Here is a 26,287-nt window from a genome sequence, read left to right as displayed (position 1 = left end):
ACTGCCATACAGTGCGCTCATAGTGACACCAGAATGTACAAATACCAGGGGTGACTAATGCCTGAATATACCGTCCTGAATACTGTCCTATAGTGCCCTAATAATACTGCCATACAGTGCGCTCATAGTGACACCAGAATGTACAAATACCAGGGGTGACTAATGCCTGAATATACCGTCCTGAGTACTGTCCTTTAGTGCCCTAATAATACCGCCATACAGTGCACTCATAGTGCCACCAGAATGTGCAAATACCAGAGGTGACTAATGCCTGAATATACCGTCCTGAATACTGTCCTTTAGTGCCCTAATAATACTATCATACAGTGCGCTCATAGTGACACCAGAATGTACAAATACCAGGGGTGACTAATGCCTGAATATACCGTCCTGTACACTGTCCTATAGTGCCCTAATAATACTGCCATACACTGCACTCATAGTCTCACCAGAATGTGCAAATACCAGAGGTGACTAATGCCTGAATATACCGTCCTGTATACTGTCCTATAGTGCCCTAATAATACCGTCATACAGTGCACTCATAGTGCCACCAGAATGTGCAAATACCAGGGGTGACTAATGCCTGAATATACCGTCCTGTACACTGTCCTATAGTGACCTAATAATACTGCCATACAGTGCACTCATAGTGCCACCAGAATGTGCAAATACCAGGGGTGACTAATGCCTGAATATACCGTCCTGTACACTGTCCTATAGTGCCCTAATAATACCGCCATACAGTGCACTCATAGTGCCACCAGAATGTGCAAATACCAGGGGTGACTAATGCCTGAATATACCGTCCTGTATACTGTCCTATAGTGCCCTAATAATACTGCCATACAGTGCGCTCATAGTGACACCAGAATGTACAAATACCAGGGGTGACTAATGCCTGAATATACCGTCCTGAATACTGTCCTATAGTGCCCTAATAATACTGCCATACAGTGCGCTCATAGTGACACCAGAATGTACAAATACCAGGGGTGACTAATGCCTGAATATACCGTCCTGAGTACTGTCCTTTAGTGCCCTAATAATACCGCCATACAGTGCACTCATAGTGCCACCAGAATGTGCAAATACCAGAGGTGACTAATGCCTGAATATACCGTCCTGAATACTGTCCTTTAGTGCCCTAATAATACTATCATACAGTGCGCTCATAGTGACACCAGAATGTACAAATACCAGGGGTGACTAATGCCTGAATATACCGTCCTGTACACTGTCCTATAGTGCCCTAATAATACTGCCATACACTGCACTCATAGTCTCACCAGAATGTGCAAATACCAGAGGTGACTAATGCCTGAATATACCGTCCTGTATACTGTCCTATAGTGCCCTAATAATACCGTCATACAGTGCACTCATAGTGCCACCAGAATGTGCAAATACCAGGGGTGACTAATGCCTGAATATACCGTCCTGTACACTGTCCTATAGTGACCTAATAATACTGCCATACAGTGCACTCATAGTGCCACCAGAATGTGCAAATACCAGGGGTGACTAATGCCTGAATATACCGTCCTGTACACTGTCCTATAGTGCCCTAATAATACCGCCATACAGTGCACTCATAGTGCCACCAGAATGTGCAAATACCAGGGGTGACTAATGCCTGAATATACCGTCCTGTATACTGTCCTATAGTGCCCTAATAATACTGCAATACAGTGCACTCATAGTCTCACCAGAATGTGCAAATACCAGAGGTGACTAATGCCTGAATATACCGTCCTGTATACTGTCCTATAGTGCCCTAATAATACCGCCATACAGTGCACTCATAGTGCCACCAGAATATACAAATACCAGGGGTGACTAATGCCTGAATATACCGTCCTGTACACTGTCCTATAGTGCCCTAATAATACTGCAATACAGTGCACTCATAGTCTCACCAGAATGTACAAATACCAGGGACGAATAATGCCTGAATATACCGTCCTGTACACTGTCCTATAGTGCCCTAATAATACTGCAATACAGTGCACTCATAGTGCCACCAGAATGTACAAATACCAGGGACGATTAATGCCTGAATATACCGTCCTGTATACTGTCCTATAGTGCCCTAATAATACTGCAATACAGTGCACTCATAGTGCCACCAGAATGTACAAATACCAGGGGTGACTAATGCCTGAATATACCGTCCTGTATACTGTCCTATAGTGCCCTAATAATACCGTCATACAGTGCACTCATAGTGCCACCAGAATATACAAATACCAGGGGTGACTAATGCCTGAATATACCGTCCTGAATACTGTCCTTTAGTGCCCTAATAATACTATCATACAGTGCACTCATAGTGCCACCAGAATGTACAAATACCAGGGACGATTAATGCCTGAATATACCGTCCTGTATACTGTCCTATAGTGCCCTAATAATACTGCAATACAGTGCACTCATAGTGCCACCAGAATGTACAAATACCAGGGGTGACTAATGCCTGAATATACCGTCCTGTACACTGTCCTATAGTGCCCTAATAATACTGCCATCTCGTGCGCTCATAGTGACACCAGAATGTACAAATACCAGGGGTGACTAATGCCTGAATATACCGTCCTGTACACTGTCCTATAGTGCCCTAATAATACTGCCATACACTGCACTCATAGTCTCACCAGAATGTGCAAATACCAGAGGTGACTAATGCCTGAATATACCGTCCTGTATACTGTCCTATAGTGCCCTAATAATACCGTCATACAGTGCACTCATAGTGCCACCAGAATGTGCAAATACCAGGGGTGACTAATGCCTGAATATACCGTCCTGTACACTGTCCTATAGTGACCTAATAATACTGCCATACAGTGCACTCATAGTGCCACCAGAATGTGCAAATACCAGGGGTGACTAATGCCTGAATATACTGTCCTGTACACTGTCCTATAGTGCCCTAATAATACTGCCATACAGTGCACTCATAGTGCCACCAGAATGTACAAATACCAGGGGTGACTAATGCCTGAATATACCGTCCTGTATACTGTCCTACAGTGCCCTAATAATACCGTCATACAGTGCACTCATAGTACCACCAGAATGTACAAATACCAGGGGTGACTAATGCCTGAATATACCGTCCTGTACACTGTCCTATAGTGCCCTAATAATACCGCCATACAGTGCACACATAGTGCCACCAGAATGTGCAAATACCAGGGGTGACTAATGCCTGAATATACCGTCCTGTATACTGTCCTATAGTGCCCTAATAATACTGCAATACAGTGCACTCATAGTCTCACCAGAATGTGCAAATACCAGAGGTGACTAATGCCTGAATATACCGTCCTGTATACTGTCCTATAGTGCCCTAATAATACCGCCATACAGTGCACTCATAGTGCCACCAGAATATACAAATACCAGGGGTGACTGATGCCTGAATATACCGTCCTGTATACTGTCCTATAGTGCCCTAATAATACCGTCATACAGTGCACTCATAGTGCCACCAGAATATACAAATACCAGGGGTGACTAATGCCTGAATATACCGTCCTGTACACTGTCCTATAGTGCCCTAATAATACTGCAATACAGTGCACTCATAGTGCCACCAGAATGTACAAATACCAGAGGTGACTAATGCCTGAATATACCGTCCTGTACACTGTCCTATAGTGCCCTAATAATACTGCAATACAGTGCACTCATAGTCTCACCAGAATGTACAAATACCAGAGGTGACTAATGCCTGAATATACCGTCCTGTACACTGTCCTATAGTGCCCTAATAATACTGCAATACAGTGCACTCATAGTGCCACCAGAATGTACAAATACCAGGGACGATTAATGCCTGAATATACCGTCCTGTATACTGTCCTATAGTGCCCTAATAATACTGCAATACAGTGCACTCATAGTGCCACCAGAATGTACAAATACCAGGGGTGACTAATGCCTGAATATACCGTCCTGTATACTGTCCTATAGTGCCCTAATAATACCATCATACAGTGCACTCATAGTGCCACCAGAATATACAAATACCAGGGGTGACTGATGCCTGAATATACCGTCCTGTATACTGTCCTATAGTGCCCTAATAATACCGTCATACAGTGCACTCATAGTGCCACCAGAATATACAAATACCAGGGGTGACTAATGCCTGAATATACCGTCCTGTACACTGTCCTATAGTGCCCTAATAATACGCCATACAGTGCGCTCATAGTGACACCAGAATGTACAAATACCAGGGACGAATAATGCCTGAATATACCGTCCTGTATACTGTCCTATAGTGCCCTAATAATACTGCAATACAGTGCACTCATAGTCTCACCAGAATGTACAAATACCAGGGACGAATAATGCCTGAATATACCGTCCTGTATACTGTCCTATAGTGCCCTAATAATACTGCAATACAGTGCACTCATAGTGCCACCAGAATGTACAAATACCAGGGACGAATAATGCCTGAATATACCGTCCTGTATACTGTCCTATAGTGCCCTAATAATACGCCATACAGTGCACTCATAGTGCCTCCAGAATGTGCAAATACCAGGGGTGACTAATGCCTGAATATACCGTCCTGTACACTGTCCTATAGTGCCCTAATAATACGCCATACAGTGCACTCATAGTGCCACCAGAATGTGCAAATACCAGGGGTGACTAATGCCTGAATATACCGTCCTGTACACTGTCCTATAGTGCCCTAATAATACGCCATACAGTGCACTCATAGTGCCACCAGAATGTGCAAATACCAGGGGTGACTAATGCCTGAATATACCGTCCTGTATACTGTCCTATAGTGCCCTAATAATACCGCCATACAGTGCACTCATAGTGCCACCAGAATGTGCAAATACCAGGGGTGACTGATGCCTGAATATACCGTCATGTATACTGTCCTATAGTGCCCTAATAATACCGCCATAGAGTGCACTCATAGTGCCACCAGAATGTACAAATACCAGAGGTGACTAATGCCTGAATATACCGTCCTGTATACTGTCCTATAGTGCCCTAATAATACTGCCATACAGTGCACTCATAGTGCCACCAGAATGTACAAATACCAGGGGTGACTAATGCCTGAATATACCGTCCTGTATACTGTCCTATATTGCCCTAATAATACTGCTATACAGTGCACTCATAGTGCCGTCCAGAATGTGCAAACACCAGGGACAAATAATGCCTGAATATACTGTCCTGTATACTGTCCTATATTGCCCTAATAATACTGCCATACAGTGCACTCATAGTGCCTCCAGAATGTGCAAATACCAGGGGTGACTAATGCCTGAATATACCGTCCTGTATACTGTCCTATATTGCCCTAATAATACTGCTATACAGTGCACTCATAGTGCCTCCAGAATGTGCAAATACCAGGGACGAATAATGCCTGAATATACCGTCCTGTATACTGTCCTATAGTGCCCTAATAATACGCCATACAGTGCGCTCATAGTGCCAACAGAATGTACAAATACCAGGGGTGACTAATGCCTGAATATACCGTCCTGTATACTGTCCTATATTGCCCTAATAATACTGCCATACAGTGCACTCATAGTACCACCAGAATGTACAAATACCAGGGGTGACTAATGCCTGAATATACTGTCCTGTACACTGTCCTATAGTGCCCTAATAATACTGCCATACAGTGCACTCATAGTGCCACCAGAATGTGCAAATACCAGGGGTGACTGATGCCTGAATATACCGTCCTGTATACTGTCCTATAGTGCCCTAATAATACTGCAATACAGTGCACTCATAGTGCCACCAGAATGTGTAAATACCAGGGGTGACTGATGCCTGAATATACCGTCCTGTATACTGTCCTATAGTGCCCTAATAATACTGCAATACAGTGCACTCATAGTGCCACCAGAATGTGCAAATACCAGGGGTGACTAATGCCTGAATATACTGTCCTGTACACTGTCCTATAGTGCCCTAATAATACCGTCATACAGTGCACTCATAGTGCCACCAGAATGTACAAATACCAGGGGTGACTAATGCCTGAATATACCGTCCTGTACACTGTCCTATAGTGCCCTAATAATACTGCAATACAGTGCACTCATAGTCTCACCAGAATGTACAAATACCAGGGGTGACTAATGCCTGAATATACCGTCCTGTATACTGTCCTATAGTGCCCTAATAATACCGCCATACAGTGCACTCATAGTGCCACCAGAATGTACAAATACCAGGGGTGACTAATGCCTGAATATACCGTCCTGTATACTGTCCTATATTGCCCTAATAATACTGCCATACAGTGCACTCATAGTGCCTCCAGAATGTGCAAATACCAGGGACGAATAATGCCCTGCTGTTACAGTGTGTCAGGCTCAGTCTGGGGCATTGCTCACTGTCTCCGCTCACCTCTGCTCTCTGGCTTGCTCCCCTTTGCTCTGAGCCTCTGGTGCTGCAGCTCCTGTATTTCAGCCCAGTCCCTCCTCCTTGTATCATCTCTGTGGGATTAACCCCTGCACTGCCACGTCACATGACAGCATTGTTTAGATACATAGTATGTGAGATTAGATACAGTCTGTGTATTTATTTACTCACTTATACAGCGCCATTGATTCCACAGCTTTACAGACATTATCATTGCTTTTCTCACTGGGACTGACAATGTAAATTGCCTATCAGTCTCTGGAGTGTGGGAGGAAAGTGGAGGACCCGGAGGAAACCCCAGCAAACACGGAAGAAACCCCAGCAAACATGTAGGAAACCCCAGCAAACACGGAAGAAACCTCAGCAAACATGGAGGAAACCCCAGCAAACACGGAAGAAACCCCAGCAAACATGGAGGAAACCCCAGCAAACACGGAGGGAGCACACAAACACGGAGGAAACCCCAGCAAACACAGAAGACACCCCAGCAAACACGGAGGGAGCACACAAACACGGAGGAAACCCCAGCAAACACAGAAGACACCCCAGCAAACACGGAGGAAATCCCAGCAAAGACGGAGGGAACATACAAGCACTGAGGAAACCCCAGCAAACACAGAGGGAACAAAAAACATGGAGGAAACCCCAGCAAACATGGAGGGAAAATACAAACACAGAGGAAACCCCAGCAAACACGGAAGAAACCCTAGCAAGCACGGAGGAAACCCTAGCAAACACGGAGGAAACCCCTGAAAACACGGATGGAACCCCAGCAAACACGAAGTGAGCATACAAACAAGGAGGAAACCCCAGCAAACAAGGAGGAAACCCCAGCAAACATGGAGGGAACATGCAAACACGGAGGAAACCCCAGCAAACATGGAAGAAACCCCAGCAAACACGGAGGAAACCCCAGCAAACATGGAGGAAACCCCAGCAAACACAGAGGGAACATATAAACAAGGAAGAAACCCCAGCAAACATGGAGGAAACCCCAGCAAACACGGAGGAAATCCCAGCAAACACGGAGGGTGTAACGGGGTCTACCGTGCTGGAGTACCTCTTTCAGTACCACCCCGTGTTTCAGGAGGTCCACTCTGCTTTGGCTGGAGTCTGAATGAAGGACGCTGACTGGAATTCCTTGGTTACATGGGGGCATATAAAATATAGGAAATAGAAAAAAATCCAGCTCGACGAGGTGGTGAAAAAGCAAAGTCTTGGTACTTTATTCACTTCATATCAAAAAATAGAGGATAAAACAACAGCACAATATAATTAAAAACACTATCTACGCGTTTCTGGTGACATAGCACCCTTAGTCATGAACTAAGGGTGCTATGTCACCAGAAACGCGTAGATAGTGTTTTTAATTATATTGTGCTGTTGTTTTATCCTCTATTTTTTGATATGAAGTGAATAAAGTACCAAGACTTTGCTTTTTCACCACCTCGTCGAGCTGGATTTTTTTCTATTTCCTGCATTCCTCACGCCTTGACACAGTGTTTCCGTGCTCCGAGCCTCCAGGGACTACAACTATGGTGAGCTGGATTTTTTCTCTCGCATATAAAATATCACTGCTTCTCCACGTATTTCGAGTCTGACAACACTTTACTCACAGGACACAGAATATATTACACAGATACAGAGGGCAGGCCAATTGAAAAGCGGCAGGCCAGACATACATTACAATAGCCGCAGGTGGCTATTTACTGTGGGAATTACAAAGATGGGGGAGGTCAGAAGGGGGATATCTTGTCCCCTCTGCCCAGGGGCGCAGCCTGTGGGCTGATGCATTAGGGACATACACCTCACATGGAACCTATTATACATACATATAACTGCACGACATATTCTGGGTGCTGAGGGGTTCCGTAACACGTAACATGGCTCCCCTTTTCAGTGACGCGATCGGCATACACAGTCTGATCCTTAACGGATCGGTTTGGGGATGACCGAAGTTTATGGGGTTGGTACAAGTTCCGTTTGTCGACTTAGTCCATCGGCGTTACCGTTTTGTTTGCCGGGTCTGTAGTGGATGGTGAAGTCCAGAGGTTGTAGGGCTAAACTCCACCGCAGTAATCTGGCGTTGTCTCCGGAGACCCGATTAAGCCAGACTAGGGGATTATGGTCCGTTAGGAGGAAAAACTGTCGTTTGCAACAAATATGGTTGCAACTTTTTGAGTGCCCATACTACCGCCAGGCATTCCTTCTCAATGGCCGCATAGCTTACTTCACGGGGCAGTAGTTCCCGACTCAGGTAAGCTACCGGGTGTTCTTCGCTGTCCGGCCAGACTTGGCTCAGTACTGCACCCAATCCAAACATAGAAGCTTCTGTGTGAACAAGGAAACGTTTAGTTGGATCGGGTGCGGCCAATACAGGGGTATTGGTGAGGGCGTCCTTTAGCTGGCGGAAGGCTTCCTCACGCTCTGGGGTCCAGGTTACCTGGCAGGGTTGGTTCTTACAGGTCAGATCAGTGAGGGGCTTGGCTACGCTGCTGTAATTGGGAACGAATTTCCTGTAATACCCCGCTGTCCCTAGAAACGCCATGACCTGGGTTTTAGTGCGTGGGGTGGGCGATTTGGCTATGGCCTCAATCTTGGCTGGTTCTGGTCGCTGTTTCCCACTTCCCACCCAATGCCCTAAATACTGAACCTCTGCTTTGCCCACGTGACACTTGTTTGGGTTCAGGGTGATTCCAGCCTTGTGGATCCTGTCCAATACTGTCTCTAGGTGATTTAGATGCTCTTCCCATGTCGTGCTGTAGATGGCGATGTCGTCCAGGTAGGCACAAGCATAGTCCTGGAGACCATCCAGAAGCCGGTCAGCCAACCTCTGGAAGGTCGCCGGGGCATTCTTCATCCCGAATGGCATAACTCGAAACTGGAATAAACCGAACGGGGTGACAAATGTTGACTTGGGAATAGCGTCAGGACTAAGGGGAATCTGCCAGTAGCCTTTGCATAGATAGATGGTGGTCAAATACTTTGCCCCCGCCAGCCGGTCTAACAACTCATCCACACGCGGCATGGGATACGCATCCGTCACCGTTTTCTCATTGAGCTTACGATAGTCTACACAAAACCGTGTAGTCCCATCCTTCTTGGGCACTAACACTACGGGGGATGCCCAGGGACTATCTGACTCTTCAATGACCCCTAAACGCAACATCTCTTGTATCTCTTGTCGCATCCCTTCTCTTACAGACTCAGGGACGCGGAAGGGGGGTTGTCGCAGGGGGGTCTGATCCTGGGTCTCAACCTTGTATTGTGCCAGGCGAGTGTACCCTGGTCTGCCCAAAAACATCCTCTGTCGCTGCCTCAACAACGTCTCCGCCTGCTGTCTCTCCCGGGAACCTAGGTCTTCACCCAAGTGTACCTGGTCCCATGTTTTAGACTGAGTCCTTGCCCCTAAGACATCAGGCAAGGGAAGTCCGGCTAAATCCTCTGCTTCAGTTGCACAGATGGCCAATACCTCTTCAGGGCGCTCCCGGTAGGGCTTCAGCATATTCACGTGAAACATGCGGATAACCCTGGGGTCGTCACAATCGGCGACATTATAGGTGGTGTCGGCTATTTTCCCCACTACCTGGTAGGGCCCCTGCCATGCAGCTTGGAACTTGTTCTGCCCAGTGGGCTCTAACATCAGGACCTTCTGTCCTATTTCCAAGGTGCGTTCTCTGGCCCTCCGATCGTACCATACGTGCTGGTGCCGCTGGGCCACCTGCATGTTCCCACGTACAGCCTGGGTCAGCTCCTGTAGGCGGTCCCGGAATTCCAGCACATAGGGTACAATAGGTACCCCTTCTATGATGCCCTCCCCTTCCCAGAGTTCTAGCACTAAGTCTAGGGGTCCCCTTACCTGTCTCCCGTATACCAGTTCGAACGGGGAGAACCCCGTGGATTCTTGGGGCACCTCCCGATAGGCAAACAGGAGGCATGGCAAGAATTTCTCCCAGTCCCTGTAGGTCCTGGTAAAAGTCCCAATGAGTTGTTTTAACGTCCCGTTAAAGCGTTCACACAACCCATTGGTTTGCGGGTGGTACGGGGCGCTTCTAATGGACTTTACGCCGCACAGCTTCCACAGTTGGTTGGTCACCTCTGCTGTAAACTGGGTACCCTGGTCCGAGATAATCTCCCGGGGAAATCCAACCCGTGAGAAAACCTGGAGCAGGGCAGCAGCCACCGTCTCTGCCAGTATGTTAGGTAACGCATCCGCCTCTGGATACCATGTGGCATAATCTACTGGACTGGGTTTGGCTAGCGGCCCTATCAGATCGACCGCTACTCGGCTAAATGGTTCCTCCACAATGGGGAGGGGGCGTAATTTGACCTTGCATCGATCTCCCCTCTTGCCAATGCGCTGGCAACTGTCACAGGTCTGGCAGTACTGACGAACATCATAGGTTACCCCCGGCCAAAAGAAGTTTTGTGTCAGACGATGCCTGGTGCGACTGACACCGAAGTGCCCGGCCAAGGGTATGTCATGAGAGATTCGCAGTAACTCCTGCCTATACTTCTTGGGAACTACCAGCTGTTGTTTTATAGTGGGGCTCGTCCCTGTGTGGTGCTGCTCTGTGATCCGGTAGAGGAGTCCCGGCTTCCATACAAACTGTTCCCCTTCCAGTACCCCTCTCCCCTCCTGTGCCTTCCCACGATATCCCTCTAATGAAGGATCCTCAAGTAATTCCCTCTTAAATTCAGCTGCGGTGGCCCAAGAAATGTTTCTGGCTATGGGAATATGTGTAGGGCTGGGATGTCTTACCTGGGCCTCCTCTGACTGTGATTCCACCTCCGCAGCTCGAGCTTGTTTCCGGGTGGTCACAGGATATGTCTCAGCCAGAGGGGCAACCGAGAAGGCAGACAACATGGGCCCCAAGTCATTTCCCAGCATGATGTCTGCAGGCAAATCATCCATCAAGCCGACCTCAACAAGGCCATCCACGACTCCCCAGTTCAGGTGAATCCTGGCAGTGGGCAGTCGATGTATGGCTCCCCCTGCTACACGGACTGCCCCTGTCTGGTCCGTCTACTCTTGGTCCCGGACTAGATGAGGCTTCACAAGGGTCAAAGTTGCCCCGGAATCTCTTAGTCCCTGCATACGTTTCCCATTAACCCACACGACCTGTCGATGCTGTTGTCTATTATCTGCCCGGGCTGCCTGCACGGGGTCTCCTTCATGCAGCACTTCCTCCATCACTTCCACCCCCTGGTTAGTCGTAGCCACCAATGCCGGGTCAGCTTCACCTTGGTAGCAGTGTACAGCGGCCCGGCTGAAGGTAGCTGTTCCCGCCTTTGGCCACTGGGTATGCTGAGTCCAGTTGGGACATTGTCTTTGCAGGTGGCCCAGCTGATGGCAGGTATGGCATCGCGCCCTAGGGGGACTGTGGTAGGCCGGGTTTCTAGCTGGTCCCCCTACAATCTTTGGTGGTTTGGGGCCCTCCAGGTCCATGGGCGGACCCCTAGTGACCATCTTTGATCCGGACAACTGAGGCCTCCTGGCATCATGATGTTCATCGGCCAGACGAGCGGCCTCCTCAAGAGTCGTTGGCCGCCTGTCCCGAAGCCATCCCTGTGTCTCGGGGGTTAGTCCATTAAAGAATCGTTATAACAAGAAGAGCTGGAGGACGTCCTCCTTAGTGGTTGCTTGGCTCCCTTGTACCCACTGTAGCAGTGACCGCCGTAATTTACAGGCCCATTCAGCGTGGGTATCGGTTACTCGTTTTATAAGTCCGCAGAACTTTTGGCGGTATGCCTCTGGTGTCAGCGCATACCGGGCCAAGATCACTTCTTTGATCCGCTCATAGTCCATACAGTCCTCATCAGGTAGTCCTCTTTAACTTCTGGTAGTTGTTTTCCATTCATTCCTTTCCTCCTGTAGACGGGGTATCACATCCCACTGCTGCCACCAGTGTAACGGGGTCTACCGTGCTGGAGTACCTCTTTCAGTACCACACCGTGTTTCAGGAGGTCCACTCTGCTTTGGCTGGAGTCTGAATGAAGGACGCTGGCTGGAATTCCTTGGTTACATGGGCGCATATAAAAGATCACTGCTTCTCCACGTATTTCCAGTCTGACAACACTTTGCTCACAGGACACAGAATATATCACACAGATACAGAGGGCAGGCCAATTGAAAAGCGGCAGGCCAGACATACATTACAATAGCCGCAGATGGCCGGAGCCTGACGATATTTACTGTGGGAATTACAAAGGTGGGGGAGGTCAGAAGGGAGATATTTTGTCCCCTCTGCCCAGGGGCGCAGCCTGTGGGCTGATGCATTAGGGACATACATCTCACATGGAACCTATTATACATACATATAACTGCACAACATATTCTGGGTGCTGAGGGGTTCCGTAACTAGTAACAGAGGGAACATACAAACACTGAGGAAACCCCAGCAAACACGGAGGGAACATACAAACATGGAGGAAACCCCAGCAAACATGGAGGGAACATACAAACACAGAGGAAACCCTAGCAAACACGGAGGAAACCCCAGCAAACACAGAGGAAACCCCTGAAAACGCAGAGGAAACCCCACCAAACATGGAGGGAACATACAAACACAGAGGAAACCCCAGCAAACACGGAAGAAACTCCAGCAAACACGGAGGAAATCCCAGCAAACACGGAGGAAACATACAAACACTGAGGAAACCCCAGCAAACACGGAGGGAACATACAAACATGGCGGAAACCCCAGCAAATGTGGAGGGAACATACAAACACCGAGGAAACCCCAGCAAACACGGAGGAAACCCCTGAAAACACGGAGGAAACCCCAGCAAACATGGAGGGAACATACAAACACGGAGGAAACCCCAGGAAACATGGAAGAGACCCCAGCAAACATGGAGGAAACCCCAACAAACATGGAGGAAACCCCAGCAAACATGGAGGAAACCCCAGCAAACACGGAGGAAACCCCAGGAAACACGGAGGAAATCCTAGCAAACACGGAGGGAACATACAAACACTGAGGAAATACCAGCAAACACGGAGGGAACATATAAACATGGAGGAAACCCCAGTAAACATGGAGGGAACATACAAACACCGAGGAAACCCTAGCAAACATGGGGGAAACCCCAGCAAACACGGAGGAAACCACAGCAAACATGGAGGGAACATAGAAGCACGGAGGAAAACCCAGCAAACACGGAAGAAACCCCAGCAAACACGGAGGAAATCCCAGCAAACACGGAGGGAACATACAAACATGGAGGAAACCCCAGCAAACATGGAGGGAACATACAAATACCGAGGAAACCCTAGCAAACACAGAGGATACCCCAGTGTTGTGAATTTGGTTTCTGGGCTCCCCCGGTGGTTTCTGGTGGTACTGCACTTGTGTGCTTCATCTCCTCTGTTCACCTGTTTCCATCAGGATGTGGGAGTTTTCTATTTAACCTTGCTCCTCAGTCATTTCTATGCCGGCAAACAATGTTACCAGAAGCCTTTCTGTTGCATGTTCCTGCTCCTAGACTACTATCAGCTAAGTTGGACTTGTAGTCCTAAGTTTGTTTTGCATTTTTGTTCCAGTTCTCTGTGATTGATTATTTCTGAGGCTGGAAGCTCTTGTGAGCTGAAATTGCCACTCTGGTGTCATGAGTTGATATTAGAGTCTTAAAGTAATTTCAGGATGGTGTTTTGAAAGGGTTTTCAGCTGACTGTGAAGTTCCCTTTTCTGTCTTCCTACTATGCGGACCTCAATTTGCTAAACCTATCTTCATACTTCGTATGTCAATTTCCTCTGAAATCACCGACAATATATGTGGGGGCTACTGTCTGCCTTTTGGGGAAAATTTCTCTAGAGGTAAGCCAGGTCTGTATTTTCCTCTGCTAGGGTCAGTCAGTTCTCCGGCTGGCGCTGGGCGTCTAGGGATAAAACGTAGGCACGCTACCCGGCCACTGTTAGTTGTGCGGTAGGTTTAGCTCACAGTCAGCTCGAGTTCCCATCTTCCAAGAGCTAGTCCTTTTTGTATGCTTTACTATGTTCTCTTGCCATTGAGAACCATGACAGTTTGGCCGGCCAAGGGTTAAATAATTGGCAGAAGAAAGGAGAGAAAAGAACTCTGCAGAGAATTTTTTTTTTTTTTTTTCCTGAGTTTGCTCATTAGTTGATTCACTTGCATCTCTGCTTACTGCAGCCTTCGTCTCTCTCTCCTTCTAATCCTTGAATGGTTCTGATTTCACCTGATTAATATGGATCCTCAGAGTTTAGCTACAGGTTTGGATAATCTCGCTGTGAAGGTTCAAAGTTTACAGGATTTTGTTATTCATGCTCCTATATCTGAACCTAGAATTCCTTTACCTGAATTTTTCTCCGGGGATAGATCTCGCTTCCAGAATTTCAAACATAATTGTAAATTATTTTTGTCTCTGAGATCTCGCTCCGCTGGAGATCCTGCACAGCAGGTCAGGATTGTAATTTCCTTGCTCCGGGGCGACCCTCAGGACTGGGCATTTGCTTTGGCACCAGGGGATCCTGCGTTGCTCAATGTGGATGCGTTTTTCCTGGCTTTGGGGTTGCTTTATGAGGAACCTCATTTAGAGATTCAGGCTGAAAAAGCCTTAATGGCCCTGTCTCAAGGGCAAGATGAGGCTGAAATATACTGCCAAAAATTTCGTAAGTGGTCTGTGCTTACTCAGTGGAATGAGTGCGCCCTGGCGGCGAATTTCAGAGAGGGTCTCTCTGATGCCATTAAGGATGTTATGGTGGGGTTCCCTGTGCCTACAGGTCTGAATGAGTCCATGACAATGGCTATTCAGATTGATCGGCGTTTGCGGGAGCGCAAACCTGTGCACCATTTGGCGGTGTCTACTGAGAAGGCGCCAGAGATTATGCAATGTGATAGAATTCTGTCCAGAAGCGAACGACAGAATTTTAGGCGAAAAAATGGGTTATGCTTCTATTGTGGTGATTCAACTCATGTTATATCAGCATGCTCTAAACGTACTAAGAAGGTTGATAAGTCTGTTTCAATCAGCACTTTACAGTCTAAGTTTATTCTATCTGTGACCCTGATTTGCTCTTTATCGTCTATTACCGCGGACGCCTATGTCGACTCTGGCGCCGCTTTGAGTCTTATGGATTGGTCCTTTGCCAAACGCTGTGGGTTTGATTTAGAGCCTCTGGAAGTTCCTATACCTCTGAAGGGTATTGACTCCACGCCATTGGCTAGTAATAAACCACAATACTGGACACAAGTAAATATGCGTATTAATCCGGATCACCAGGAGATTATTCGCTTCCTTGTGTTGTATAATCTACATGATGTGTTGGTGCTTGGATTGCCATGGCTGCAATCTCATAACCCAGTCCTCGACTGGAAAGCAATGTCTGTGTTAAGCTGGGGATGTCAGGGGACTCATGGGGACGTACCTTTGGTTTCCATTTCGTCATCTATTCCCTCTGAGATTCCGGAATTTTTATCTGATTATCGTGACGTTTTTGAGGAGCCTAAAATTGGTTCACTACCTCCGCACAGAGAGTGCGATTGTACTATAGATCTGATTCTGGGCAGTAAGTTTCCAAAGGGTCGTTTATTTAATCTATCTGTGCCTGAACATGCTGCTATGCGGGAGTATATTAAGGAGTCCTTGGAAAAGGGACATATTCGTCCTTCGTCATCTCCCTTAGGAGCCGGTTTTTTCTTTGTATCTAAAAAAGATGGCTCTTTGAGGCCGTGTATTGATTATCGGCTTTTGAATAAAATCACGGTTAAATATCAGTATCCTTTGCCACTGCTTACTGATTTGTTTGCTCGAATAAAGGGGGCCAAGTGGTTCTCTAAGATTGATCTTCGTGGGGCGTATAATTTAGTGCGAATTAAGCAGGGGGATGAGTGGAAAACCGCATTTAATACGCCTGAGGGCCATTTTGAGTATTTAGTAATGCCTTTTGGTCTTTCAAATGCCCCTTCAGTCTTTCAGTCCTTTATGCATGACATTTTCCGTGAATATTTGGATAAATTTTTGATTGTGTATCTGGATGATATTTTGATTTTTTCGGATGACTGGGACTCTCATGTCCAACAGGTCAGGAGGGTTTTTCAGGTTTTGCGCTCTAATTCCTTGTGTGTAAAGGGTTCTAAGTGCGTTTTTGGGGTTCAAAAGATTTCGTTTTTGGGGTACATTTTTTCCCCCTCTTCCATTGAGATGGACCCTGTCAAGGTTCAGGCTATTTGTGATTGGACGCAACCCTCTTCTCTTAAGAGCCTTCAGAAGTTTTTGGGCTTTGCTAATTTTTATCGTCGATTTATAACTGGTTTTTCTGATGTCGCTAAACCGTTGACTGATTTGACTAAGAAGGGTGCTGATGTTGCTGAGTGGTCCCCTGCTGCTGTGGAGGCCTTTCGGGAGCTTAAGCGCCGCTTTTCTTCCGCCCCTGTATTGCGTCAGCCTGATGTTACTCTTCCTTTTCAGGTTGAGGTCGACGCTTCAGAAATCGGAGCTGGGGCGGTTTTGTCGCAGAAAAGTTCCGACTGCTCCGTGATGAGACCTTGTGCGTTCTTTTCTCGTAAGTTTTCGCCCGCTGAGCGAAATTATGATATTGGTAATCGGGAGCTCTTGGCTATGAAGTGGGCTTTTGAGGAGTGGCGTCATTGGCTTGAGGGGGCTAGACATCAGGTGGTGGTATTGACCGACCACAAGAATTTGATTTATCTTGAGTCCTCCAGGCGCCTGAATCCTAGACAGGCGCGCTGGTCGTTATTTTTCTCTCGGTTTAATTTTGTGGTTTCTTACCTACCGGGTTCTAAAAATGTGAAGGCGGATGCCCTTTCTAGGAGTTTTGAGCCTGATTCCCCTGGTAATTCTGAACCTACAGGTATCCTTAAGGATGGAGTGATATTATCTGCTGTTTCCCCAGATTTGCGACGGATCTTGCAGGAGTTTCAGGCGGATAGACCTGATCGTTGCCCGCCTGGTAGATTGTTTGTTCCTGATGATTGGACCAGTAGAGTCATCTCGGAGGTCCATTCTTCTGCGTTAGCAGGTCATCCTGGAATCTTTGGTACCAGGGATTTGGTGGCTAGGTCCTTCTGGTGGCCTTCCCTGTTGCGAGATGTGCGAGGTTTTGTGCAGTCTTGTGATGTTTGTGCTCGGGCCAAGCCTTGTTGTTCTCGGGCTAGTGGATTGTTGTTATCCTTGCCTATTCCGAAGAGGCCTTGGACTCACATCTCCATGGATTTTATTTCTGATCTCCCTGTTTCTCAGAAGATGTCTGTCATCTGGGTGGTGTGTGACCGTTTCTCTAAGATGGTCCATTTGGTTCCCTTGTCTAAATTGCCTTCCTCATCCGAGCTGGTTCCTCTGTTTTTTCAAAATGTGGTGCGCTTGCATGGTATTCCGGAGAATATCGTTTCTGACAGGGGAACCCAGTTCGTGTCTAGATTTTGGCGAGCGTTCTGTGCTAGGATGGGCATTGATTTGTCTTTTTCGTCTGCTTTCCACCCTCAGACTAATGGCCAGACCGAGCGAACTAATCAGACCTTGGAGACTTATTTGAGGTGTTTTGTGTCTGCGGATCAGGATGATTGGGTTGCCTTTTTGCCCTTGGTGGAGTTTGCCCTCAATAATCGGGCTAGTTCTGCCACCTTGGTTTCTCCTTTCTTCTGTAATTCGGGGTTTCATCCTCGTTTCTCTTCCGGTCAGGTGGAGTCTTCGGATTGTCCTGGAGTGGATGCTGTGGTGGAGAGGTTGCATCAGATTTGGGGGCATGTGGTGGACAATTTGAAGTTGTCCCAGGAGAAGACTCAGCATTTTGCCAACCGCCGTCGTCGTGTTGGTCCTCGTCTTTGTGTTGGGGACTTGGTGTGGTTATCTTCTCGTTTTGTCCCTATGAAGGTTTCTTCTCCTAAGTTTAAGCCTCGGTTCATCGGCCCGTACAAGATATTGGAGATTCTTAACCCTGTGTCCTTTCGTTTGGACCTCCCTGCATCTTTTTCTATTCATAATGTCTTCCATCGGTCATTGTTGCGCAGGTATGAGGTACCGGTTGTGCCTTCCGTTGAGCCTCCTGCTCTGGTGTTGGTTGAGGGTGAGTTGGAGTACGTTGTCGAGAAGATCTTGGACTCCCGTGTTTCCAGACGGAGACTTCAGTATCTGGTCAAGTGGAAGGGCTACGGTCAGGAGGATAACTCTTGGGTGACAGCCTCTGATGTTCATGCCTCCGATTTGGTCCGTGCCTTTCATAGGGCTCATCCTGATCGCCCTGGTGGTTCTGGTGAGGGTTCGGTGCCCCCTCCTTGAGGGGGGGGGGTACTGTTGTGAATTTGGTTTCTGGGCTCCCCTGGTGGTTTCTGGTGGTACTGCACTTGTGTGCTTCATCTCCTCTGTTCACCTGTTTCCATCAGGATGTGGGAGTTTTCTATTTAACCTTGCTCCTCAGTCATTTCTATGCCGGCCAACAATGTTACCAGAAGCCTTTCTGTTGCATGTTCCTGCTCCTAGACTACTATCAGCTAAGTTGGACTTGTAGTCCTAAGTTTGTTTTGCATTTTTGTTCCAGTTCTCTGTGATTGATTATTTCTGAGGCTGGAAGCTCTTGTGAGCTGAAATTGCCACTCTGGTGTCATGAGTTGATATTAGAGTCTTAAAGTAATTTCAGGATGGTGTTTTGAAAGGGTTTTCAGCTGACTGTGAAGTTCCCTTTTCTGTCTTCCTACTATCATGGAGGGAACATACAAACATGGAGAAAACCCCAGCAAACATGGAAGAAACCCCAGCAAACACGGAGAAAACCCCAACAAACATGGAGGAAACCCTAGCAAACACGGAGGAAACCCCAGCAAACACGGAGGAAACCCCAGGAAACACGAAGGAAATCCTAGCAAACACGGAGGGAACATACAAACACTGAGGAAACCCCAGCAAACACGGAGGGAACATATAAACATGGAGGAAACCCCAGCAAACATGGAGGGAACATACAAACACCGAGGAAACCCTAGCAAACATGGGGGAAACCCCAGCAAACACGGAGGAAACAGGGCGTGGCTTGGGCATGGAGCTGTGAGCACACATCTCTCCTGAGCTCCAGCGTGCCTGAGGCCTCTGCAGCAATTATATAGCCACCATCAGCTCCACTCACCCACCGATGTGGAAGAACAAGGTCGGGCTCCGCTCCCAGGCATCTAGGGAGCTCACAGCGGGCCACGCAGGCTCCAATATCACCAGGTACATGTCGGTGTCTGGAAGCATGGGAAAGAGAGCAGCTCCTTCAGCCATAGTGGAGGGGGAAGGTGCCTTATCCTCCATGCAGCAGCATGCACACAGGAGCTCCCCATCTGGGACTGCAGGGACGCAGAAGAATGGGGCCACAGCAGAGAAGGCACAGGAGAGAGGACGAGTGACTGCTGCACCAGGGACCAGCTGCTCACCACAGAAGCTGACAGGAGGGAGCCAAGCCCAGAGCAAGGGAGAGGTGAGAGTTGTGACCTGCCCCTCCCCCCTGGACAGACCGTGTCACAGGCTGAGCTGGCTGAGGACCTGTCTCCCCCTATACTGCAGCCTTACCAGGCTCAGGAAACTGAAATGGACCCCCCACTACTACCACCAGGGAGACTTGAGAGAGGGGCTTCTCCCAGCCTAGTGCCCCAGGACATTGTGCCCACCATCACTACATCTCATGGCCTCCCCACACAGGCTCCTGTTAGGTCCCTGGGCTCTGATGACTATATAACTGCCTCTGAGCTGAGAGCGCAGCTAAGTGCCTTCCCTACAAAGGCTGACATGGAGGGCTATATACAGCGTCTGGAGGCAGTGTGCAGGAGTGAAGTGGGGTCCCTTAAGGAGGATGTGTCCCATCTTACCACCACTGTCTCTGCATTAGAAGCTAAAGTGGAGTCGCTTTCCTCACAATTACAGGGTCAGCAGCAGCTTCTGGACCTGCACTCGGAAACTTTCAGTGTGGTCCTAGATATGCTGGAGGACTCTGAGAACAGGAACTGGAGGAATAATATCAGGCTCCGTGGGATCCCTGAGTCCGTAGCCCCACGTGACCTCTCCTCGGCCCTCCATGGCATTTTCAATTGTCTCTTAGGGAGGTCACCCACTGAACACATTGAAATTGACAGAGCCCACCGCTCGCTAGGCCCAAAGAATCCCAATACATCTAAGCCGAGGGACGTCATATGTAGGATTCACTACTTCCAAACTAAGGATGACATCATGCGTAAGGCGAGGGACCACAATGCTCTTGACTTTAATGGGTCTGATGTTCTTCTCTTGTCTGACCTCTCACACTTCACCCTGGCTAAACGGAGGGCTTTGCGCCCCCTCCTGGAGGAGCTGCGAGAAAATAAGATCCCCTACAGTTGGGGTTACCCATTTCAATTACAAGTACGCAGTGATAAAGGATTGATAATTTTGAGATCCCCGTCAGATCTGCAGAACTTCACCGCTGCACTGGGCTTACCTATGGTCACACTGGGAGACTGGCCTCACCTTACTGCGTCTGACCTATGGGGTCCACGCCGTACTGGTGGCCCCCCCGCCGGGTCGCTCTGAAAGAGGAAACAGGGCTCCCGCCGTAGACGTGCCTCTGTTACTCATGCTGATGACACTTGATCACCTAATTCAGACCTTATGATCACTATCGCCCCTTTTCTCTTTTTGCTTTTTTGCCGCCTACATTGTCCCTCCATGTGGCCGGGCTCCCACGGGGGGCTTGGTCGTGACTTTGCTTTAGCCTGTTAATTGTGGATGGATTGGAGCCTCATGTTTTGTAGCGGTGACATTTCTATTTGATTCTACCTGGGACTCCTGAGCGGGGTTCCTAGCATGGTTCATTTTGCACTATCTATGAATGTCCACCTACTTCAATTGACTCCTCATGTACTGTGCTCAACTGTTTCACTACCGCATTAATGTGCTAATGTTATTCCATGTTGGCTAACGCTGCTCTTTCTCCTGAAATGTGACTTTTGATGATACCCCTTTGGGGGCTTGTTATGACTCTGCTCATTTCGACAAATGTTCTTGGCCGACGATCCGCTGATGTTCGTTAATAATGTTTATGTTACCAGGGTCATGGGCCTTCTGGGTAGAGTTGGATTTTTTATTTTCTTTTTTGCTGCAGGGGCTCGGCTGGTTGCTCTCTGCTCAATCACCTCCCCACTAGGGTGTGTCTCTGACACTACTTCTCAGAGTTTTCTCTGATATTGTTCTGTACCCTTGAGGCCTAGTGGCTTCTTGGTTTTTCTCTTTCTTTTTGGTCGGAACCCTGTCTTCCAGCTGAACTACTATCTTTCCTTGGTGCTTTACTATCTCTGTTTCTATTTTTCCCCACTTTCCACCCCTTCTACTCCTTTCCGACCCGATTGTACCACCCGCAGGCCCGATAGTTCCTATGGCATCCCTACAACTCTGCTCACTTAATGTCAGGGGGTTTAATGTCCCTGAAAAGCGATCGAAGGTTTTATACGGTATGCATAAGAAACAGGTTGACATACTTCTGCTGCAGGGGACACATTTCCGATCAGACAGAATCCCTAAGCTCAACCATAAATACTACACACAGTGGTTCCATGGCAGTAACTCTGACTCCAAGTCTAAATGAGTCAGCATTGCATTGCACAAGTCTTTACAGGCTCAGGTAGTTGCCTCTAAAGTGGATTCTAATGGTCGATATGTGTTTTTGAAGCTTAAAATTGCCCATGATTTGTTCACCATAGCTAACATTTATCTCCCCAATCAAGACCAGGTCCGAGCGTGCAGAAAGTACCTACGGGACCTCTCGGCCTTTGCGGAAGGCTATGTGATTATGGGAGGGGACTTCAATATGGTGTTGGACCGCGCTGTGGATTCCTCTTCGGGCAGGTCGGCGGTGTCCCTCTCGCAGCTGGAGAGACTACGGCGGGCCCTGACGGACTCAAGGTTGGTGGATGTATGGAGGTTACTGCACCCCACTACCCAAGATTATACCTACTTCTCCACAGTACATAATTCCTATAGTAGATTGGATTATTTTTTGATCAGCCACGGGCTCCTGTCTCTTGACCCAAAGTCTGACATTGACACGATGTTGTGGTCAGACCATGCCCCGGTTTTGCTCTCCCTCCGGCTGCCGAGCCTTACTCCGAGAGAATGGACCTGGTCCTTAAACCCTGGTTTCCTCGGAGATCTAACGTGTCAGGCGGTCGTGCGAACAGCAATCTCGGACTTTCTAGATTTTCACAAGAATGACCCCACGGCCATCCCATACCAATGGGAGGCTTTGAAAGGAGTTATACGGGGAGTATTTATACAACAGGGGGCACGACTGAAGAGAGAGAGGGAGACTAACATGGTGGGTTTGTTGACTCGTATCCAAACTCTGGAGTTGGATCATAGATGGACTAGAGTTGCTGGGGTGCTGGCTGATCTCCTCCGGGCACGCTGTGAGTTGAGTGCCTTGTTGGACACGACGTTAGCACGACAGAGGGACCGCTTTCATAAATTTCTGTACAAGTACTCTGATAAACCTGGGAGAGCTCTAGCGAGGTTTTTACACCCCCGTGCTCCCACCACTTATATCCATACCATGAGGTCTGCTACGGGTGAACTGGTCCATTTTCCTGAGGAGATTGTGGACTCATTCAGAGCATATTATGACTCTCTCTACAATTTAAGCGGCCCGTTGTCTGATATGTCCCCTTCCGAGTTTCAAGCATGGGTGGACGACTACATCCGGGACACTGAGCTCCCGCCTATGTTGATGGAGGAGTCTGAGGCCCTGGAGAGTCCTCTCTCGGAACAGGAGGTTTTAGACACGATAAAATCTTTGGCTAATGGTAAAAGCCCTGGTCCTGACGGATTCTCCGCCGCTTTCTATAAGTTATATGCGAATTCCCTGGTCCCCTTCATGACCAAACTGTTTAACTCCATCTCGGCCAGCTGCCCCTTTGCCCCCCAAAGGCTGATGGCCACAATCAGCGTGATTCCTAAACCGGGAAAAGATCCCCTATTATGTGCAAGCTATAGGCCCATATACCTCATTAATGTGGATGTGAAGGTGTTCGCGAAAGTGTTAGCTGGTAGACTGAACCTTATTCTCCCTGGGTCCATCCATAGTGATCAGGTGGGTTTTGTGCCGCACAGCGAAGCCAAGGATAACACATTGAAGACGTTGCTTCTGACCTCGTACATGCGCACAGGAAAGGTACCAGCATGCTTATTATCTATTGACGCTGAGAAGGCGTTTGATCGCCTAGGCTGGACCTTTCTACGTGCCTCCCTGAAACAACTGGGAGTGGGACCTAACATGTTGGAGAGGATTTTTGCTCTGTATCATAGGCCTACGGCCCGTCTTAGAGTGAACGGCACCCTTTCCCAGCCCATTGACATAAGAAACGGGACCCGTCAGGGTTGCCCCCTTTCTTTATATCCTTGCGATGGAGCATCTGGCAGTGACATTACGGAAGACACCTGATATTGAGGGTCTGAGGATTGGCCAACATGAGTTTAAGATATCTCTGTATGCGGATGATTTATTGCTGTACATTACCAACCCGACCGTGGCTTTTCCTGTACTTCTCCGAGAGTTCCGTAGGTTCGGGGAGGTTTCAAACTTTAAAGTCAACTACTCCAAGACGGAGGCGCTCAATATCTCCCTGCTTGATAATCTAGTCTCTCAGCTCCAGGCATCCTTCTCTTTTAAGTGGAAGACCGACGCCTTAAAATATTTAGGAGTCTTAATACCTGCTGACATTAGCGCAACATATGCTCTGAACTACGTCCCGCTCTTGCAGAAAACTATCTTGGACCTTAAACGGTATGGCAGACCTCAGCTATCTTGGTTCGGACAGGTGGGAGTGGTCAAAATGGATATTTTACCCCGATTCCTCTATCTCTTTCAGACTGCTCCAGTGCAGGTTCCGGATTGCTTTTTCAGGCGCCTGCAGTCGGCCATCAATAGCTTTATTTGGGGAACTAAGAAGCCGCGGACTCGATTCTCAGTGTTAGTGAGACCCAAGACTGCAAACATGGAGGGAACATACAAACACAGTGGAAACCCCAGCAAACATGGAAGAATCCCCAGCCAACACGGAGGAAACCCCAGCAAACATGGAAGGTACATACAAACACGGAGGAAACACCAGCAAACACAGAGGAAACCCCAGCAAACACAGAGGGAACATACAAACACAGAGGAAACCCCAGCAAACACAGAGGGAACATACAAACACAGAGGAAACCCCAGCAAACATGGAGGAAACCCCAGCAAACATGGAAGGTACATACAAACACAGAGGAAACCCCAGCAAACATGGAAGAAACCCCAGCCAACACGGAGGAAACCCCAGCAAACACAGAGGAAACCCCAGCAAACACAGAGGGAACATACAAACATGGAGGAAACCCCAGCAAACACGGAGGAAACCCCAGCAAACATGGAAGGTACATACAAACACGGAGGAAACCCCAGCAAACATGGAAGAATCCCCAGCCAACATGGAGGAAACCCCAGCAAACACAGAGGAAACCCCAGCAAACACAGAGGGAACATACAAACATGGAGGAAACCCCAGCAAACATGGAGGAAACCCCAGCAAACATGGAGGGAACATACAAACACAGAGTAAACCCCAGCAAATATGGAGGGAACATACAAACATGGAGGAAACCCCAGCAAACATGGAGGGAACTCCAGAAAACATGGAGAGAACATACAAACATGGAGGAAATCCCAGCAAACAAGGAGGAAACCCCAACACACATGGAGGTAACATACAAACTCCTTGCAGATGTCGTCCTTGGTAGCATTTGAACCAAGGACTCCAGCGCTGCAAGGCTGCAATGCTAACCATTGAGCCACCGTGCTGCCCAGTGTATGTGAGGTTAGATACAGTAAATGTGAGATTAGATACAGTGTATGTGAGGTTAGATACAGTATATGTGAGGTTAGATACAGAACATGTGAGGTTAGAAACAGTGTATGTGAGGTTAGATACAGTACATGTGAGGTTAGATGCATTGCATGTGAGGTTAGTGCGGGGGTTTCTATTGTTAGAGGGGCTCTATGGTAATTGTGAGGGGCTCTATAAGAGGGGTCTCTATTATTGATAGAGCGGGGTGTTATTGATTAATGGGGCATAAGATGAAGGGGCTTGATGTAGCAGAAGAGCGTTATTACATCAAGGGATATAGATGGTGGAGCAGCGGGGCAGGGAGCTCTTTGTTAGGTTGGAGAGTTTGAGTCCTGGGGAGATCAGAGCTTAGAAAGAAGGTGGGGCTATATAGCTATGTGCGGAGCAGATAAATGCTGGCCCCGCCCCTGAGGAGACAGAGGAGTTACTGTGGAGCAGATGAAGACATTGCCCTGAACTCCTGGAACAGCAGGACAGCCCCCACAAATCAGGACTGTCCTGTGGGATCCAGGATGCTTTGGAGCTGTGTAACAACCCCCAAAACATGGCAGTGCTTGAGGCCAATCATATAGTAACCCCCAAATCATAGCAGTGGTACAGGCCAGTCATATAATAATGTCAGAAAACATGGCAGTTGTCATGTCCCATGACTTAAGAATCATACAGTATTGTGTTGTTGCTGTTGTGTTGCTATGCAATGAGGTTTACCCCTCTTTAGAGGTTTACCCTCCCTCTCTCCCTGTCTGTCAACCCCAACTGTTTGCTTTAGCTTGGCTGGTTGTAAAAAATGATTTCTTTAAATAATTTTAAAAAATCGGAGTCGGGACCCCTCTATTCTTGATAACCAGCCTTGCTGAAGCTGACAGCTGAGGGTTGCAGCCCCCAGCTGTCAGTTTTGCCTGGCTGGTTATTAAATACACAGGGGAACTCATGCCATTTTTTTTTATTATTTATTTACATGGCACATATTACAAACCACATATCCAAGCCCTTTCCACTT

General features: G+C 48.0%; 1 protein-coding gene across 2 annotated transcripts in view; it reads right to left on the bottom strand.

Moving 5' to 3' along the window:
* Window positions 1–19,587, bottom strand: part of LOC143781270 (5-beta-cholestane-3-alpha,7-alpha-diol 12-alpha-hydroxylase-like) — a 30,269-nt gene extending 10,682 nt beyond the window's left edge. The window contains exon 1 of one of the 2 annotated variants that reach the window (XM_077267771.1): window positions 19,530–19,587. In XM_077267771.1, coding sequence (XP_077123886.1) covers window positions 19,530–19,572 — 43 coding nt within the window. In that variant the 5' untranslated portion in view covers window positions 19,573–19,587. Of the gene's footprint in view, window positions 1–6,414; window positions 6,448–19,529 lie in introns of those variants that run through there. The other variant, XM_077267772.1, reaches the window with a different exon arrangement.
* Window positions 19,588–26,287: the final 6,700 nt, after the last annotated feature.

This window comes from Ranitomeya variabilis, chromosome 6 (genome assembly GCF_051348905.1).
Source record: "Ranitomeya variabilis isolate aRanVar5 chromosome 6, aRanVar5.hap1, whole genome shotgun sequence".
Taxonomy (NCBI): Eukaryota; Metazoa; Chordata; class Amphibia; order Anura; family Dendrobatidae; genus Ranitomeya; species Ranitomeya variabilis.
Note: the sequence above shows the minus strand (reverse complement) of the source record. Positions and strands in the feature narration are given on the sequence as shown.